Source organism: Thunnus thynnus, chromosome 1 (assembly GCF_963924715.1).
Source record: "Thunnus thynnus chromosome 1, fThuThy2.1, whole genome shotgun sequence".
Classification (NCBI taxonomy): domain Eukaryota; kingdom Metazoa; phylum Chordata; class Actinopteri; order Scombriformes; family Scombridae; genus Thunnus; species Thunnus thynnus.
Genome location: NC_089517.1, coordinates 32,132,856 through 32,153,162, shown reverse-complemented (window position 1 = coordinate 32,153,162; position 20,307 = coordinate 32,132,856). Strand labels below are relative to the sequence as shown.

At 38.7% G+C, this 20,307-nt stretch overlaps 1 protein-coding gene across 1 annotated transcript in view; it reads left to right on the top strand.

Annotated features, from left to right (window-relative positions):
* The window catches only part of ntrk3b (neurotrophic tyrosine kinase, receptor, type 3b), a 180,450-nt gene that overhangs the window by 66,153 nt on the left and 93,990 nt on the right, over nt 1–20,307 (top strand). The window contains exons 4-6 of the mRNA XM_067595824.1: nt 8,332–8,400; nt 19,159–19,313; nt 19,893–20,035. Coding sequence (XP_067451925.1) covers nt 8,332–8,400; nt 19,159–19,313; nt 19,893–20,035 — 367 coding nt within the window. The remainder of the gene's footprint in view (nt 1–8,331; nt 8,401–19,158; nt 19,314–19,892; nt 20,036–20,307) is intronic.

The window sequence follows — 20,307 nt, the reverse complement described above, 5'->3', positions numbered from 1 at the left end:
GCAGCTGAGGGTTGTGTACCTTGCTCAAGGGCACTTTGATAGTAGCTAGGTGCTGCATATTCACCCAGTTTTGGATGTGGAGGAGGAATAAACAGGTTTAAAAGCAGATGAGAAGAATTCTGCTGCGAGATTAGCACGACACATGCATACACATACCACAACCAAAGGATTTTTCTGAGATTAAAGAATCGACTATTTTTATCCCCCTTTTCCCCAGAGCCAACCTTACCTATGCTTGATGCAGATTTGGGGCGAATAATATTCTCGATTATAATGAAGTGGTGGCTGTTTGAAGTTTCTCCTTGGCTGTTTTGATGAAATGAATTCCATACGGTACCTCCAACACAATTTATGAGGCTCACTCCCCCGTTTTGTATTTTCAGTGATTGAACTGCCTAAGGAGGGAGATTTGGAGCACATTCATTCTAATTCATTTATCAATAATACTATACAAGCCCTATCTCACTGAAACACATGCATCACTACATCATGAGATGTATCTTTTTCTTTTTTCATAAATGATTTACAGTCTGTCTTCACGTTGGATTGGTGGTAGACCAATCTGAGATGTTTTAATAGGACACAGAGTTTAAAGAAGAAGATATCAGTATCTGGAGTATGTTGTTGATGCTGTTGAGAAGATGACAGCCAGTAACAGAGGGTTTACTGGTTTGATCAACAGCTATGACAGGTGATTGTTTTCTACCCGTGAGCAAGCCCCCAATCTTCTCCAGAGGCACTGCACTGAGGCTGACGCTGCACTCTGTTGCTGCCTGTGTCTGCAGCACATGTGCTGAATGTGTAACTAGATAGGAGTATGTGAGAAGACAAACTCCATTTGCTTTGTGCAAATTATTCATTTTTAAATTATTTCCGACTTTTTAGCATTAATAAATCATTACCTCATTGATTTTGAGACATTTGTGTTTAATTACTGTAAACAAATGAGAGCAGTGGCCTGCCAGCTTTTGCATGGCATTTTACACAGTGTGTCCCCAGGTTAGATTTTATGTAAGTCATCTGGATATCCTTAAAACTTAAAATAGCATTGCTTCATGGCACAAATCAGGAATGAAAAATGTTTTGTAGACAGTGAAGTGAAAAGCTGATCCTCTTCTGTAAGGCAAAAAAAAAAAAAAATCTGAGGAGATGAGTTGGCTTGGGGCTTCCCATCATATCAAATAAGCTTTCATCTTATGCAACTTTATGCAACCCTATGGGCAGACATCCGCACCTGGCAACTACGGTATGGTTGAGGTTATGGTTTATAAGAAGACGAATGTTCATTGTTCTGCATTCTTGTAATATACCTCTCTACATATATGGCACACTGCTTCCTGCCTTGACACTGAACGTTTGCATCAGACATACTGTACATTGTGAAGTGCAGAATTGTACAATATGAATGTAATTCCTAGGGATCCTGGGCTGGTTTATGGTAATTATAGTAAATTTAGTAATTAAGTTTATGTAAAAATTCCAAATTTTACATATCTGACCTCTATAAATATTTTTTTGTTATTGCTGACTTTTTGGTAGTCTAAATGGATAATCAAGTTAATAAAAAAGCAGGTAAAATGTACATGTAGTAAAAGATCATTAAATATAAAAAGCCAACTATGAAATCTACAAGGCTAAAGACAATTAATTATGGCAAATAGAATTAGTACAGAAATTAACAGTGACCAAAAATGATTAATTTAATGTGATTAAACAATCCTCCATTTAAGCAGTGAGTAATGATAACTCATAGTGAGTGTATGTAGGCTATAGGTCAGGTTTATTCAGCCATTTACACTGGAGGTCTTCCTTCCAATTAAGCACAACGGCAGCTCATTTCTCTAGTTTCAGGTGTGGTACTTGGTGGATTGTGCAGACACTTGAGTCATTGTGGGACATGTTTGAAAACCACTAGTATAACTTTGTAGTGCACTACTGTATATAGTCAGCCCAGTCTCCTATGAAAGTATCTGCAGGGGATGATTACATAGTTAATAACAGTTAATAATTATAGTTATCAACACCTAACATTTTCTATATGTATACAGTAAATATTACAACATCTATTTTTGACTTTTACCAAGTGGTTCAGTTGCTAATTTAAAGGGTACAAATTGTGCTTTTTGGGATTTTCTATCATTTATATACTGTTATGATGTTGGATATCTACGTTACACATTGCCAAAGGTTCAAAACATGAGATTAACCTATGTAGAAATTCTTCCTGCATTTCAAAAGCCCAGCCTTCAGCCCTGAATGCTTCGATTGTGATGGTGTTTTCTACCTTGCCGACAAGCTGACGATGGCTCAGAACAGACAGAACAGCCGTCTGTTCCATAGCCTTTGTTGCTAAAGCTGTTGCTAAGGTTTTTCCATGTGTTGGTTGCAACATGTACAGATGTATTGGAGTTGTTGACATTTCGAGTAAAGAACAATAGATAGCTATACTACTGTACAAAGATACACCAGTAGAGCCCCTAATTAAAAATAGACCTGGAAGGACCTGGAAATGTGCATAATGAATCACCTTTTACCACACCATCACTGTAGTTACATGACTATTGCAAATGGTTATACAATGGTGAGATCTGGTTGATAAGTGTCTGCTTTTTTATAGGAGAGCATCATTCCCCCACAAAATGATCCATTAACATATAATATATGGAATTCAGAGATAAATATACAGTATGCACACATACATCAGAATATTAGATCTTTGCAAATTCGACAGCACATAAAGTATTTACACATAAGGAGAAGAGAAGACTGGGTTGGTGAAGCTGCAGCGTTGGAGTGATGTCTGTTTAGTCTTTGGATTGTGTGTGAAAAGGGAAAACAGGGAAGCTGAAAAGTGAAATAACAGAAATGGAGAACTTAGGAAATAGAGCCATCAAAGTGTTTTAAATAGATTAAATGAGGTGTATTTCAGGGCTTACATGATATGCATTTCATGGTTTTGGATGAAGAAGGTTGCTACTTGTAATGCTAACAACTGACAATAAAAAAATAAATAGAAAAATTGGTGATTTACACTTAAATGTAAATGAAGTTCCAGTGAGAGGTGTGTCAAAGGTCATAGCCTCCAGGTAATACTTTAAAGCACTAAAAAGATATCTACAATATTTCAGATATGCATTCTCAGCCTCTGACAGAGGCAAAATATGCATATCAACATACATTTAGTACTCTATCACGTGTATTCAGGCAGGATGCATGCAGTGGCTTTCAGCTGCAGAGATGATGGTGCATTGGACCAGTGGACCATGAGACACGTAGTTACACTGCATGGGATGAAAAGCATGAAATAAGTTCAGAGAATTATCAGGCAGAGACATGCAGGAAGCTGGAGTGGCATAGACTCATGCAGACCTTATTAGTAGCTTGAACTTTTTCTTTGTGACCTCCCAGCTATAGGACAGACTTGGGGTTGCAGTAAGTTCTACGTCAGCAAGTTAGAGGAACTACTTATTTTGAGAATACATTTGGTGATAAGCGGTAACGGCTTTGATGTTTTAGGCACCGGATCGCCATAATAAATACAGACATCCGCTATAGAAAGGCTACTGAATAATATGTGTCAAAACTCTCCAACCCCAAAATAAGAAATGCAAGCATTACTCCTCTCTGTCTTTGATGCTCAAGTCAAGTTCTTGTAGAGTGAGTCTCCTGGTAAATGTGTTCTTTTTCTGGGTGTTTGGATGAATAAAGACATGAATGAGAACTGCGAACTTTGGGCTGAATCACTATCTTGTTGTATCAGTCAGTGATAGGGAGAAACAGAATAAATATATCTTTTCATGAAAAAGATTCAGATTATTAAGAGTTTATGTCTACTATGTGATAATTACCCTATTAAGTAATGTAAAACATACCATTCTCTGATTTTTACATGCTGCACTGCTCACTAGTTTTCTGTTCCAGACAAGAGATGGCCTAGTTCAAAGTACTTCCATCTTTATATTATTATTGCAACATTTTTTCATAAACTCTGCATGGGTGTTGTATAAGAAAACCTTCCTGTTTGAAAATGTCAGCCTTTTCAAGACTGAAGTAAAACAATTTCTTTTAAGACTGACACCCATGATATATTAAAGTTAGACATCATTATTTGAAAGGTGTGTTTTTGGAGCTTACACAGTCATCGGAGTTGCTCATAACATAAAGGGCTCTGAGACATTTCAAGAAAAAGGAAAAAATCTCCTCATAAATTACAAAATGCTGCAAAAGAAACAGAAAGACAGGCAAGCGATTAGTTGCTGCACCAAATATCAGCAGCCTCTCCTCAGCCTGGCAGTTGACGACTAGATTTCACGACGTCCATATTGCTGATCCGTTGCGACACCTCCGCTCAGTGGCTGTCTGGTTCTCCTCTGCGTGGTCCTGAATGTCAATCTGCAGAGCTCCCCCACACTCAGACAGTAGCTACCAGTGATGCTGCACTAATTAGCCAACCCTCTCGAGTAGCCAAGCCTTCCCAATGGCATCTGTGCCAAACAGAATTATTAAAGAAGGAGGGAGGGGGAGTTGCACCTCCTCTGCAGAGGAGCAAACACCCAAGTTCAGTTTAGCATTCACTTCGTCGCCCTCTGGCTGGGGAGCCAATGTTGTCATCAATATTAACACCTAGATACATCCGTCTGTGTAACGCATATTTTTTACCCCAACCTAATGAAAATTTCATGTGAATCACATAATTATAATTCCTTATTCAAATGAGCAGTGTCTGAGAAGCAGAGATGATTTGTGGCTCAGTGACTGAAAAGCTGTTGTGAGGATGCTGATGCTGGATCTGTTTTACAGTTTGGTCAAAGTAATGGAGGTCTCGAGGTGTGTGTCTATATGTGTGTGTGTGTGTGTGTGTGTGTTTGTTGGGCAGCGGTATATGTCCTTCCAGGCCTGGAAAAGGGAACTGCCGAGCTTATAAATAGATTAATTTTCTACACCGCTAATTTTTTTAATTTAATAATCATTGGCCCCCCTTTCCACAGCGCTTGGCCTTCTTCACCTCCTGTCTTCTGGCATTCTGTCGGCTTTGATGGCTTATTTGCTGATTTGTTTATATATTTATTAACTCATTTAACCCACCCCCCCACCCCCCCCCACCCCCAATCCAATTTTAGCTGACATTTCTTGTCGAGATGCGAAGGATGACCTTTGAAAACAGAACACTTCCTGTCGGAGATGTGAAGGAGGTCTCACTCTCGGCTCAGAAAACACTCTTCCTCTCCTCTTCACATATCTCTATGCAAGGACATAGGGAGGAAAACAGATTCACATTTGTCAATTAATTGAAAGGCTTATGTGGATTAGTATTGTTATGGCTATGTATGAAGCAGATAAGTATAACGGTACGTTTGTTGTGTACATGTATTTTGTTAGTCATTTGTAATACTGACATTTCAGGATCTCCACAAACAATAATAAGAATCATAAATAACATCTAAATCAAACAAGCATGTCAAAGATGAAGGGAACAATGACTAATTGTGAAGTTAAAGGAATAGTTTGACATTCGGAGAAACAGGCTTATCCAATTTCTTGCAGAGAGTTAGATGAGAAGATCAATACTCCTCTCCTGAGAGCGGTATCAATCTTCTCATCTAAATCTCGACCAGAAAGTGAATAAGCCTGTTTCCCAAGATGTCAAACTATTCCTTTAGATGTATATGTGTGGCTTACTTAACATGAATTAACCAGTTTTATTAGTATTCTTTGATGTTTTATGGCTACTGTTTGTTCAGTATATTCTAGCCAGCTGGATAGTATGTAGTAGGCTACTGAATTAAAGAGGATGCAGAATTTCATCATTTTCATGAGTGATTGAAGAATGTGTCATGAATTTCAATTTAATTTTCACAAAACAACTAATGATCTCCCATAAATAATTAAAACATAAAAACACAAAAAGGTTGTCTTTAAACTTACTTCTACATATGTAAATACCCAGCAACAAAGCAGAAATGAATAGTACATTTCTTAGTTTTATGGTCATTTCTGTTGAAAGCTAGTAGCTAGTTGTTAATCTTCTGTTGGGGCTCCAGCTGCTGGTCCACAGTCCAGAGACACTTCAGGGCTCCTTGAGATGGTTCTAAGAGTCCTCAAGGTGGCTCCAGGGGCCTGTGTGGCTTTCAGGGTCTCTCTCTCTTTTTTTTTGTGATTAAACTCCCCAGAAATGATCCTACTTGATAGACTATTCTAATTGGGGGATTAATTGAAGCTGTCAGTTTGATTATCAGATACAAAATCAACAACAAAAACTTCAGATGAGGCTCTGCGGTCTGATTTGTCTCTATTTGAAGGCGCTCTGAGGTCTAATGTATGTATATTTGGAGATCTTTAGTCTAATGCGTGTCTATTTTAGTGTTTGTCATTTGACGTGTGTCTATTTGGAGATCTGTAGTCTAAATGTGTGTCTATTCTGGGGATTTGACGTAAATGTTGAGTGGCCCCAGCTCCACATCACCTAATGAGCTGCTGTTTGCTCGCCCACCTTTTCTCTCTCTCTCTCTATTTCTCTCTTTCTCTCTCTCTCCCCGTAATATATTCTTTCAGTGTATAATACAGCCCCTTTGGGACCACAGGTTTTCTTTGGGAGGGGAAATTTCATGCAGCGTCTTTACATATTCTCACAGAGTATTCACGCTAACACACATTTCAAGGTGACAATATTTAACCAGTGTGTATGACTTCATGCAAGCATGTGGTTGTAGTACTCCTAAGGGTTTTTACCTGTGTGTGTGTGTGTGTGTGTGTTTGTGTATGTTTATGTGTGTGTGTGTGTGTGTGTGTGTGTCTGTGTGGGTGGGTGGGTGGGTGTGTGTTCCTGCAGGTATGTGTATGTTTGCATATGCATGTGTGATTGTATGTTTGCATGTGTGATGTTACAGGAAATAAGAGAGACCTGCAACATCCTTAGCTCCTTGTTGCCATGGCGACACTTCTGGTTACAGGAGTATCTAATAGGTCTTCCATACAAATTAACCTACTTTGGTGTGTGTGTGAGTGTAGTGAGTATGCGTCATTATGAATTTAGTCAGTCATGTACATAGACATTTTTAGAATAAACCCTAAAACAATTATTACTACTACTGTTTGCTTTTATACTGCTATGCATATTTACATTTTTATATGTTTTAATAATCACATATTGTTCAAATCAGTATTATATTTATTTATATTATATTGAACATATTATCTAGAATTGTATTCTTGCTTTATGCCTCATCAAGTTCTCTTTCTACACCATAAATTGTTTTAATCCCAATTTCTTTACACATACATAACATGTTATAGTGTGAAAAACATCTGTTTGATCTGTCATGTTTAAAATGCCCATACGCAGTATTCTCATATGTATCCTGATTTTCAATTGCTGTATTCTTTAGGGATTTGTAATGTTTCACTGTCTGCAGTAAAAGCCGGTCTTATCTTACTATATGTTTGTTGTATTCTGTGTCATTTCAATTAGCATGGCTGAATAGATCATCCCTTGCTGCTCTAATAAAGACTGTGAGGTGTGACATTAGGTGGTGTGTTCAAAGTGACAGTAATGTGCAAAGCGTGAGTCATCAAGTGAGTACCATCCACATCAAAGAAAACAAATGATCTGATAAAATGTTGTTCTTTCTTTTCTCATGATGTAATACATTAAATGGGCTGATAATAGCATTTGATGGTGCACTTCATGACAAATTGCCATGTTAATGCTCTTGCAGTGATGTTGTATTTCTCAATAAACGTATCGACAAATGCCTCATGTTCATATTTAAACTGATTCAAGGTTCTGGTCAAATCACTTGTAAGTCTCTGGCTATTTGCTATTGAATTTGGTGGCTTCCTGAGCCGGAGGGGTTCCTTAAGTCAATTGAATTATTTGACTTGAAAGCGGTCAACTTTCTTTTATTGAGTTGGCTGAGCCCTGAAGCTCCACACAACCAGGCCTGTTTCCCTTTCTTTGTCAATAGTACTTTGCTTCGTTCCATCCATTAATGCAGGCCTGTGAATTCACTTCCCTATTTTCCCCTCATTTTATTTTATTTTAGTTATAGATTCATATCACACTGCAAATATAAGTGCACAGTGATGCTGGGCTGAGACAAGAAAACCCAAAGAGACTGAAAATTTGATTTTACCTCAAAAGGAAGAGAAAAAGTATCAAAATGACCCACAGAAAGATTTGCTAATTGGGTTTATGAAACAGAATGACATCAAAACTACAAGAGAGGAAATGGTGCAAAAACAGATCAGATATGACGTCAAGCGAGAGACATAAAACAATTCATATAAAATAATTCACTTTAACTTTGTCTTTGTTTTTTCTTTCCCCTACAGAAACTTGTCAAAGAATCCTCTCACCACTCTGTCATGGCAGCTCTTCCAGCACCTCCAACTCTCAGAGCTGTAAGTCTTTCTTCCCTCGTCTGATCTCTCTCACTGGCTTTTGTTTGTATTTTATTAGAGCAATTTATCATCGCTCCCTGTGCGCTATCTGCCTCAATACAAATAGTCTTCAATGGATTCCATTATAATTCCTGTCTTTGTTGTACAAAACCTCTAATTTGTCTGAGCCCATGTAAAAGACTGAACCTATAGGCGGCATAGTGGCACTGTGATCTTATAAGTCATTTGTTGACTCAATTAACACACACAAAGGAAATGTAATGGCCTGTTAGGAGGAGGGAGTGTGACCCCATTTTCTTGTTTGTCATGAATATTTTAGCGATCATTGTGTTTATGAAAAGAGTTTGCTCTTTCACCACCACTGAGAACATTGCAATGTCGACCTGCTTGTAATTTACACATCATTACGCCTGTCAGCACTGTCCATCATTTGAACCTTCACTATGCTCCGAGCACAGACGCTGCTTCCTGTGCCTCCTGGCATATAAAGCTGAGGTATAGCAGGACGTGATACAAGACTATTTCAAGCAGGCCTCTTTATTGTGCTATTTTCAGAGGTAGAAGCAGGGCGAGTCCTCTGAGAGCACGGCACAATGCTGATCTGGGGTAGTCCTGCTTCTGCATGCTCCAGGCAGCAGAGCGGAGGGAAAGCCCTGCTGACATTGACAGCATAGTTTTGCATTTTGGGCATTTAGCTTACGCTGTCATCCCGAGCAAAACTAATCCCTTGCACATGCAGGACCCACCGATAACACAGAAAGCTCATTCTTATCCATCCTGTGTAGGAAGTAATTCACACTAGACCCCATACCAGCGTTACACAAGTGTCATCTCACTATGGGCCCTCATCAGAGGCAGATGGGTCTCTGAATCCCTCATTGTGCCCGTTATTGGGTTGTGAATTTCATTATTCTCTGGAACTTTTGTACTTTTTTTGTATTACAAGCTGTCCAATTCGGCTTTTGTAGAAGCTAGTTTGGCATTTAGTTTATCTCATTGCTGCTGCTGCTGCTGCTGCTGCTGCTGCAGTGTCTCAGCTTTGTGTCCCATGCTTCAATATGAACAGTATGTGAACTGCAATATACTGAGTGGTGGAAAAAAGTATGCAGATCTTTTAGTTAAGTAAAATTTAGTAGAGAGAAAGATTTAAAGAGAAATTTTTCTGTATTTCCTTTTTTTGCGTTCTCACTTATTTGAAGTGGGTGTGGCTCAGTCAGAATATACTTCAATGCACCAATCAGGATTTAGCAGCATCTAAATCAGAATCTGATGGTGGGTGGTTTGTTTACTGTCAATAAAATCAAAACAAACCACACCCACACTGTCCTGATGAAACACATTTTCTGAGTTTTTGAGTGTTTAATTGTTAAAAAAAAAAAAAAAAAAAAAAAAATCACTGAATATATTTATTTTAACTTTGATTGTGCTCATTTAGTCTTAGAGAAAATATTTTAAATTTGAAGTGAAGTTTTGAAGGCCTTTAAGTAAAAGTGCTCAAGTATTATCAGCAAAATGTGCTTACTGTACATATCAACAGTGAAAGTATAGCCCCTTTCGGAGTGTTATATTGTTGTAATTGGATTTGTGTATTAATATGTAAGCATCATCTTGATGTTGTAGCTGGTGAAGATGAGTATAGGCGTATCATATGTTACAGGCTGATAATATGTTTTGTATGTAAAATATTAATCCGCAAGTAACTACTAACTATAGCGGCCAAATACATAAAAGAGTCACTAAAATATGATGAGGCAGAGTAATATCAAAAATAGAAATTCTCAAGTTAAGTAACTCAAAATGTTGCAGCACTCAAGTTCATTTAATTACTTTCCCACCATAGAGTACATTATATAATGCAGCTTTAATTTCACACATATATACAAGAGAAACAAGATGAGCGTCACTTTGCCTACAGACAATGTGAAATGTATATTATTACAGTCCAACAGTTATATGACCTTAAATTCCTTGAAAGACTACATCACATGCAACAAACTAAAATAAATAGTGCAGATCCTTTCTTAACCAAACCACCCTCACAGCTCACAGAGCCGGATTTGCTCAGATGTGCAATCCTATTTCTTCTTAAGCAACCATTTTAGATGCGAACAAATGGTGTCTTTGTTGTTCTACATGAAGAGTACGACCAGGGCGATGCCAGTGTTTCCATAGTGAATGCTGATGAGGAGCGAGGGTTTATGTCTATTCCATTTGGTGTGTTTGGCTAAGAGGTGTCAGTTGGAGTGGCGTGGCGGCACAGACGTGGGTCGAGGCGTTATGCAAGAAGGAAGCCATGTGGAATCAAGCCTCGCTAATAGGAAATGAGTCACTCTATCATGGACAGAGTCTGCGACGTGGTCCTGACATCATTACTCTCCTCACTGTCTATGTGCTCACCCAAACCATATTAGCTTCATGAGTGCCAATCATTCAATCATGCCAAATGAAGCGTGCTCACTGGGTGGCTATTGCCTTTAATTATTAGAATAATACACAATGCAGTATCAATGATAAGTGCTCGCCCGTACTGCTGAACCACACTGATATTATGTAAATAGAGAAAGATCAAACCAGCTGAAATAATTTCTGTTTTATGTGACGAAAGGAGAGCATGGCCCTTTGCCATGACACTGTCGCTACACCGTGTTATCTCAGCCACTCTAGGCACTGTTATTGCAGTTGTATTTATTTTTGTTAACAATGATAGAGTACCATTTTCAAAGCTGCTACACAGTGACAGTGACCTGCAATGAATAGGAAATTTCACAAATTGTTTTTTTAAACTTGGAATTACACCCATAAGCATTAAAATAACAATGTTCTCATTGATTAATTCATTGAATATTTCATTAAGGTCCATTGCATCCAAGTTAACTTCTAATTGCTTTCATAACTTTTTGTGAAAATGAAATGAGAATAGCAAATGGTGTGTGTATATAGAAATTACAATTAAGAAAGGAGGCAGTTTACACACATCAAACATGCTCACTATAAAGGCAAGACAGAAAAGTGAAGACAGGATTGATTCCCTACTTAAATCACCATTAAACAACATGTAGTTTCACCAAGCAGTCTGAGTTTGGAATTACATGCTATATTTGCTGCCTTTAAGTACAACTTTAAAACTAATTAATTGGATGTAAAATGTGTACTACTCAATAAGAAGAGTTGTATCACCCCTAAAGAATCATTGGACCATTTATTCAGCTACTTTAAGATGAAAGCAAGACTTTTCTGTTAACCTCAAACAAGATCAGCCTCTGAATGTGTAGTCCACTCGAATCAAATCACAATTGCAATCAGTCAACCTGTATGATGAGGCAACAGTTTAATGTGAAGAGAAAAAAAGTAAGTCTGTGTGTGTGTTTTTTTTTTCTATATCAGGCATTCCTTATCAAGCCTTGTAAAGAATAACAGCCAAACAGTTGCTTTGTTTGCAGGTTGGTTGCACAGATCTTTCACACTCCCTGCAATATCTTAATATCAGTAACAATGGCAATACTATCAGTGAAATCTCAATAATCTCACGTCTTTTGTGGCTCCTGTGAAAAGGCCCCACCATCACATTGAGACTTTACAATAGAAGTCTGCTGTGTGCTGCCACTGGATGAGACACAGATAATCGGCTCTGCCTCTTTGTCTATGTGCCCTTTAGCCAAAGGACTGGAGCTACTGCAGTGTGGTGCACAGCCCAGCCAATCACAAGCCTGAGAACAGCAGCAGGGTGAAAGGGACAGCTAAATGCTGAATCTGCCGCTGAGGCTTCCAGGCTGATATTATTGGAGATTATTTGAAGGGGAGTTAGCGGCAGTCACCGATACTTCTGTCTTCGAGGAAGCTCATTCTATCTGGACCACAAAAACAGGAAAATATTCTTCTTCTTTAGCAACTAAAGCGATCTGCCTGAGGCAGTGTGCATCCCAAATCCCTTTATTCTGTTAGCGCTTCTTTAATCCCAGCTCTCTGGGAAGCAGGGGCCGACGCAAAGTCAAACATTTACGCCTCTCACTGCAAAATGGATTTTTCTTTGAATATGGAAGAAATATGAATAGATCAAACCTGTAATCTTTTGATTTGACTGCCAGTGGATTAGGATGAATTAAACATTACATTTCTAAGGGCTGTATGACAGGTAAATTACAGAATTTTAACCTTCATTTTATTAGGGCCCAATTGCACTCGGGGCAAATTCTTACTGAAATACATGACATTTACACCGAGTCTTCAAAAACATCAAAGACTGACTTGCAACAGGAAAAGGGTGTATTAAAATGTTAAATGTGCTAGAAAAGACTGGACTGGGGACAGCAGAAGCCTAGACATTGAAGAGGTCACCAGCTTAAAACCCAGACTGTCTGGTAGAATCTATGTGGGGGACAATAAAGAGGGAACGCTCACTTATTAACTCTATTTTCTTGAAAGCAGCCACAAATACAAATGCAAATACCGTACAAGGTCAGGGCAGATTTTTGCAAGCACAAGTCTGGTGCAGCATAGTATAATCTGAAGGAGAGGCTGAAGCGGGAGAAATGCATTGTTTATAGTTGGAGTTGGAGCTCATTAATGACACATCAGTAACAGTTGATGGGATTGGTTCTTTAGGTTTACCTCCCCTCAGAGGGAACTTTTCTTGGATGCATATAATCCAGACATCCCAATATACAGAACATTAAATATGCTTCCAAGTGCAGATGATGTCTGCTTTAAATTGAACTCAGGTGTCGGCAAAAGTTTATATCCAGAACGCACAAGTTTATTTAATATGCAAATTAATTTATGAAATCCCTGCAAGATAATGATATGGATGCAATTAGGCTACAGCTGCTGTAACATCAAGTACAATATCCTGTCTTTCCATTATTTGTGTATGTTGTGTATATTTTTTGTTCACAAAATAATTTCCCAAATTTGAGTAGGTTTACATAATCTTACGATAATAGTGTACAATAATTACACTACTCCAAGTACTGTAGGGAATACGATATGCACAGTGCAACAAATTAGAGACTACAGAAGGAACACACACACATACGGTATTTCTATTGCAGTATGATGCTACAGTGATTTCATCAGCTGCAAAGGAAGGACTTCAATCCTACAAGCAGCTGAAGATGACATTGTGGTCAAGAATCCCCTTTTATTCTAACTTAGCTCAGGCTCTGCTTCAATCACGCTGCAATATTTGATGTATGTGTGAATATGTAGAACACGTGTCCTTTATACCAAACTCTCTACCTCTGATAATATTACAACTAACTGTTTTGAGTCATTTTGGATACAACCATCTAACAAATTCTATAAATGTAACTTGAGTCACAGCACCGTCTCTGTGTATTTATGATAGGAAGTTGCAGAAGGGCAGAAACACATGCTTAAATTAATACCAAAATGGACACCAAAGTTTCACTGCCCCACAACTGCATCATTCACAGTCACCAGTGCACAACTTAGGCACACTTCAACTCGAGCAGGGCTTGACTGGAGCCACAAAATTACCAAACTGTCAAAAGTACAAAAAACTGACTGGCATCTAGACAAGTCTGTGCCTTTGCCTGCTGCATCGGTGTGAAAGTATAGCCTTTTGGCGCATGGCAAGTTATTTGACTGTATTTGAGAACCAACATTGCCATTCATCTGGAGTTGTATTTTGTCCACCTGAGGAATGTAAGATCAACATTTACTCTCCATTTAGTTCTGTTTTGGTCTCCAAAATGAATTAAACATTACAGAGCTGTGAGACTGAACCACAACAGTACATTTCTGGGTCGTAAAACAAAAACAATGAGCTGAAATACGCTAAAACACATACAAAATATTGATCAGTGCAGCTTTAATAAGTAACTTCACATTAAATCTTTTGTGGAAATTTTTTGCACCGACTTTCAAACACATCTGACCGCGCCCAACAGTAATATGCCATTGCACAATCATGAATAGCTAAATGTCACCCAGTAGATGGTAACAAACCATGCTGTGTTAGTTACTTCATACTTACTCTATGGTATAGTAGGGTGTAGAGGTTTATGTAGGGTTTGGTTTCTGAGGGTGACTGATTAAAATGCAGTCAGCTGGTTTGTATTTTGGTGTTTTATTTTGTGTCAAAATGATACTAAATGCAATTACTGAACGGCACAATATACAAGTGCCTAAATACATTGACAAATTCACAGCACAAGAGTACACTATAAATGTCAGACTGTAAATAGATACTCCTATCACTCCTCATATCATCGTTCATTCTGCACATACACCATGAATACACACATAAAGCACCGTTTAAAACATCTATCCTAAAAATAACCACCATATATCTAAAGGGTTCCTGCTAAAAAAAAAATACAAAAAAGCCTTAAGCCTCTGCTCACTTTGTCCATTTTTCTTACCTGGAGCCTTCCCTGACCTGACTCGGGTGTCCCCTCTCCTCTACATGATTGCAGTGCAGGTGGTGTTGTTGATAAGCCAAAGTCAGGTCTAGCTCCTCAGACAAATTATGCCATAGTGGTTTGAAAAAAAAGAAAAGGAAAAAGTCAGACAGTGAGAGAGCCTGGAGGGCCAATGACTGGCCAAGTGGTTGCAACCTTACCTAAAAGCAATGGTGGGACAAAACGGTGATTTATTTATTCACAGCGTACCGCTTTATCCATGACATAAGCAGAAGATACAGCGTGAGAATGATGGAGCAGGTCCAGGAGACAACCAAGAGTGTGGTAAAGCAATGATACACACTTAGCACAGTGTGGTGAAAGCAACTGTTTAGCAAATTTAGCTGGATCAGAGGGAAATGCTTATGTTGTAAAAGCTCTTGCTGACGAGAGGAGTATTAAATTTGACATCGGTTGAGTCATCTCTCCATTTTTTTCTGCATTTATCCCCTCTGATTGATACATACTATTCTTTCTCAAAACTATAATCTCTCCAACTCCCACTGTACAATGAAAATGGAGCATAATTTGACATTTCTGACAAGAGGTAGAGCAGCAATGCATCAGTGATGTGCAGTAGCAAGCATGCAGTATAAATTGAGACCAGTTCATGGCTACATCTGTTCATTCAGCCCATTTTCTATGAATAGATAACAGATTGTCAATCAGCTGCTTTAATATGCTAGAAGCCAATCTGATGGCATGACAGCTACATTATCTCTTTCCCACACTAAAATAATAATGATGACAGTAGTGGCCACACTGTTTGATTGACAAGTGATCTTTGGGAAGTATGATGCAGAAAAACAACAGCAATGAGTGTGTTGCACCAAAGATGGAGACAGAAAATAGAGGGATGTGATTAAAAAAAGACAATAAAGTACTTTTTTTTCCTCATTAATATACATTAACATCTGGATGTGTAGTACAATGTGACAAGCAGAGCACCAACTATACATCTTCTTGCTGAATTACCACAAAGCCAGGCATCACAGAAAATACAACACACAGTCACACCCGAGATCAGCAGCACTGTGGTATAAATAAGCCAAATAAGGCGATTTATTAAACACACAGGATTTAAAAAGCTAAAATAATTCCTGACAACTGTATAAGGAGAGGAAGCAGAGCATTCAAGCTGAGATCAAAGTGTTCAAGCAACAATGCAGTATAGCTTATCGTTGCTTGTGATCCACAGCTCCTCAGCCAAAGCACCTGTGTGTACATTTCTCAGAAAAACAGCCTCCGGTGGTGATCATTACCTCTCCTCTGGAGTAGCGGGGTGGATCGTTAGCCAGCTTCAAGGAAACATCATGCTGTTAGCTCTCTGTATGTGGGGTCACACTGCTGTTTGCTTTTGTTCTTTTCTAAGTCTAATCTGCTCTCCTCCAGACATGTATCAACTTCCAGCCGTCAGTTTTTCTTCTTGTTGCTTTATAGCTGGTTTAGATGGTGGAACTGTAAGATCTGGTCGTGCACGTGTTTCAAACACAGGGTTGTAGCTTTCTTATGTGAGAGCATTATCCTGCTTTTTCAAGTGCTGTACTTGTACAGAGGAATAGTGGGTAATGTATGGAGGCGGTAGTTCTTATTAACAGTTACCATAATTACAGTATAAGGGGGGAAAGCCTGGACCGCCTTACTCTGGTGAGCTTTGATCCCTTGTGGTTCAACTTGCTCAGCATTAAATGCAAAGCTTTAACAGTGAAATTCTCCTCCACACCAGCGTGTAGGGAGCTACTCCTCTGTGCTGCTTTTATACGTACATGTGGAGTTTTCATAGTACACATGGACATTAATACATTTATCCAACATGCTGTTGAATGTACATGTATTTCAGATGTTTTGTGATGCTCTCCATTATGTAAAATGTCATTTCTAATGAAAAATTACCTGAAAATGACTTGTGATCACTTCTGAAGAACATTGCTGCATTTGCTCGTAACTAATTGGATGCAATAACATGTAAATGGATGCATTAACATGTTATCGGGTCCCAGGGCAAAATTTTGCTGTTGGGCCCCTATTTGGTGCAAACATATTGCAGCATATGTGCCTGTTGCCTCCAAGTTCCCATTAAGTACATTACAACAAGGAATAATACATATATATATATAATTTGATATACGTATATATAATTTGATTGGGGACATGCATCATGTAAGCACAATGTAAGAAAAAAAAAGTAGAAAAAGTAGATTTTAAAAAGGGGTCCCTCCACAAAACATGGCCAAAAAAAATTGCAATTGATGCAGGGCCTGCCTTAATTGATTTTGTCCATTGGTGGTGCACATTCCATAATATTCAGTAATTAATCAAATTACCAAAACCAGCTGACATGCTGTGCAGCTTTGGCTTTTGCAAGGCAGGGATTCTGGGGAAGTTACATGTGCAATGATGAAATGTATCCTACAACTCCAGCTTTGCTGTAGTCTTTTAATTTCCTCCATGTAAAAGTACAATGAGATTTATTTTTCGATCATTTTAGACGGAAATGGTTTTGTTGCCTGTTGAAGGTCCTATAATAAAAACAGTGCAAGTCTCCAAAGACACAAAAGTTTGTTCAGTCTTAGATTTTACCTTAATTAGTGTCTCTCCTACACAATTCAATGAAAAATAAACACACCCAAAAGATTGGGTGTGTATGTTTCTCTTTGCAGGTGGAAATGTAATAAAAAAGTTAAGTTAGGCTGAAATGGAAACTAGACTTTTTTTATTTATGAATTTATTTGAGTTTTGACTATGATCATTTGATAGTATTTACATGATTGACTGCAATCATAGTGCATCTGTACAAAATAATTGCTAATAATAACATTTAAAATGAATAGCTTCTCTGCAGTTATTAAAGAGAAAAGCAATTCATAATGGATAGATGTGGTGTTGTGTCCCTTTCTTGTAGCAGTAGTTGAATGTGAAAAGGGTCTGCTCTAACTGCAGTATCAGATCCAGTGAGCACCTGATAATAAGCGAGATCCACCTGCGGGAATCTATTCTCATTACTTTATACAGCATGATGGACGTACCGCATACATTATTCATGCTTTCTGCAATATATTATTGACCTCTGTCAAGGACAATTGGACAGGCATTCATCTTGACAAAATTGGCCAATCACAGCCTCCAAATTGTACATATGCAAAATGCAGAGGTGGCGCACAATGTTGAATAATGTGGCTCTCCATCTCACACTGCTGTGAGAATGAAATGTATGCACAGAAGAGCCTAATAGCACCTGCCTGCTGCTAATACAGCCTGAAACTGATTGCCTGAACACTGCTTTGACCTTTGACCTATTCACATTTGAATGCTACAGAGCCAAAACACATCTGTGGTGACTGTCATATATGTCATGTTGTTATATATGACCGTCCACTGTCATTATATTCCTGTTTTTTATAATTAACACTGTTAATCATATACATTGTCATTACTAACAATGTGAAGAATGTTGCTAGTTAGGTTGAAAGTGTTGCCAGTAATGTTGCTTTTCCTGCAGCTGAAGATTTATTAGTCATTTTTACCCACTAATGATGAAAGTTAACACAATGTCTACACAGGCTGCACAGCGAAAGCAACATGTTAGTGGAGCAGCAGCTTCAGTCGTCTATTAGTGTCTACACAAGATGCGTTCAGGCACATATTGAGTGTAGGCCACCTGGTGTTTTGTTTTATAATTATTATTGTATTATTACTTTTTGAATTGCTGAAAAACTCTGGAATCATTGCTGTTTAGTTGTAAAGTTAGGACTCTATGCATACAATGCTCCACCTGTTGAACATCATTCTGCAGTATGATTGGGGATGAAGCCTCCATCCTGCATGCCTTATTTAGGCTTCTGAACCACTTCAGCTCCACTTCACACTCATTCTTTAAATACTTTGCCACACAACAGTAAGATGCCATTTTAGTTGCTGCAGCTAAAAGAATCCAGTAATATTAACATAATAATGGCATTTACAAACTGGAGCAGATGTTGATCAGAATACCAGGATATCGATTCCTGGTCTCAACTCTTGCTGTCATGTTGAATATTGTTATTGTTGCTACTGGTGACGAGACTTATATTGCTTCAACTACTGGTTGCTGGCCTCAGAAGAATGCTATGGCATTGCTAATATTGATTTTTTTCGTTTGTTATTGTTAAAGCTGTTTATATTGCTGAAGATATAAATTGTCTTACGTTTTAGTAATACTAGTCTCACTGCTTCTGTTATTTCTATGTTTCATCCAGATAATGGTGTGGAGAGTGTTGTTTGTATCTTTAGATAGTTGGACAGTCTGGTTTGTCATTGTCATTGCTGATTTTGTTGTTTTATTTAAATGTGTTTCAAGGCGTCTGGACAGTGTGGTGTTTGACTGTGGCTGTGATATCCGTTGGATCCAGCTGTGGCAGCAGAGAGGAGAGGCCGGTCTCCACACGCAGCACTTGTACTGCAGGAACGGAGCCTCCAAGATACGACTGCACAACATGTACATCCACAACTGCGGTAAGAGGAGGGGAGGGGGAGAGGAAGGAGGAGGGAAGAGGAAGGAGGCGATGTTAGTTTTAAAAGGAGGAGAAGGAAAATAAAAAAGGTGGGAGGAAAAAGGGGGAGGAAGCAACATAGGGGGGAGGAAAGAAAGTGGAAGGGGGTTAAAAGAGAGCAAAGAGACAGGAAAGGCATGAAGGAAAGGGTTAAAGGTGAAATAGAGAAAAGAAGAGGGTAGTAGGAAGATGAGTTGAAGCGGGGAGGAGGTGAAGGGGAGGAGGTGTGACAGAGTTCAGAGGGTGAATCTGATGTGAGGAGCTGTGTGTTGATTCTGACAGAGGCTGTAGACTCTGCAGTATTATCTCCCGGTGGTGACTCATCCCTGTGACATCTAGTGTATGTGAATGTGTGTGGGAGTTTGTCTGTGGATGTATATTCCAATGCCTCCTTTGTATTCATTTAATTACATTAATGAAAAGTGATTAATTGATTTGGTGTGAAAGTATGTAGACACAGGCAGTGACAGGCATGTATTAATATGAACGTACACTGTGTGTGTGTGTGTTTGTGTGTGTATTTGTATGTGTGTGTTTTCAGACTTGCCAGAGATCAGCGTGAGCCACAGCAGTGTGTTGGTGATGGAGGGCGACAATGTGACAGTGAGCTGCAATGGATCTGGATCACCACTGCCTGAAGTGGACTGGACTGTTAGCGGCCTGCACTCCATCAACACACACCTGGTGAGACACAGACACAGACACACACTCACACTTACAATACTAATTATTACACATAATAGCATGCATTTGTGTGAAATGTATTGTCAATTTCTGGACCACTTTTGTCACTACTGTTTTTTGTCCAGATTTCATATAAATGTTAACTTTTCTATTGAGCTGATTGGCTCAAAGGCCCATTTTGATCCATAATCTTAACCAGAAGGGGTTGCATAAAGAAGATCCAGAAAAGCAGGGCTTATTGCGGAAAGCCTGTCTTCAATGAGCCTAACAAG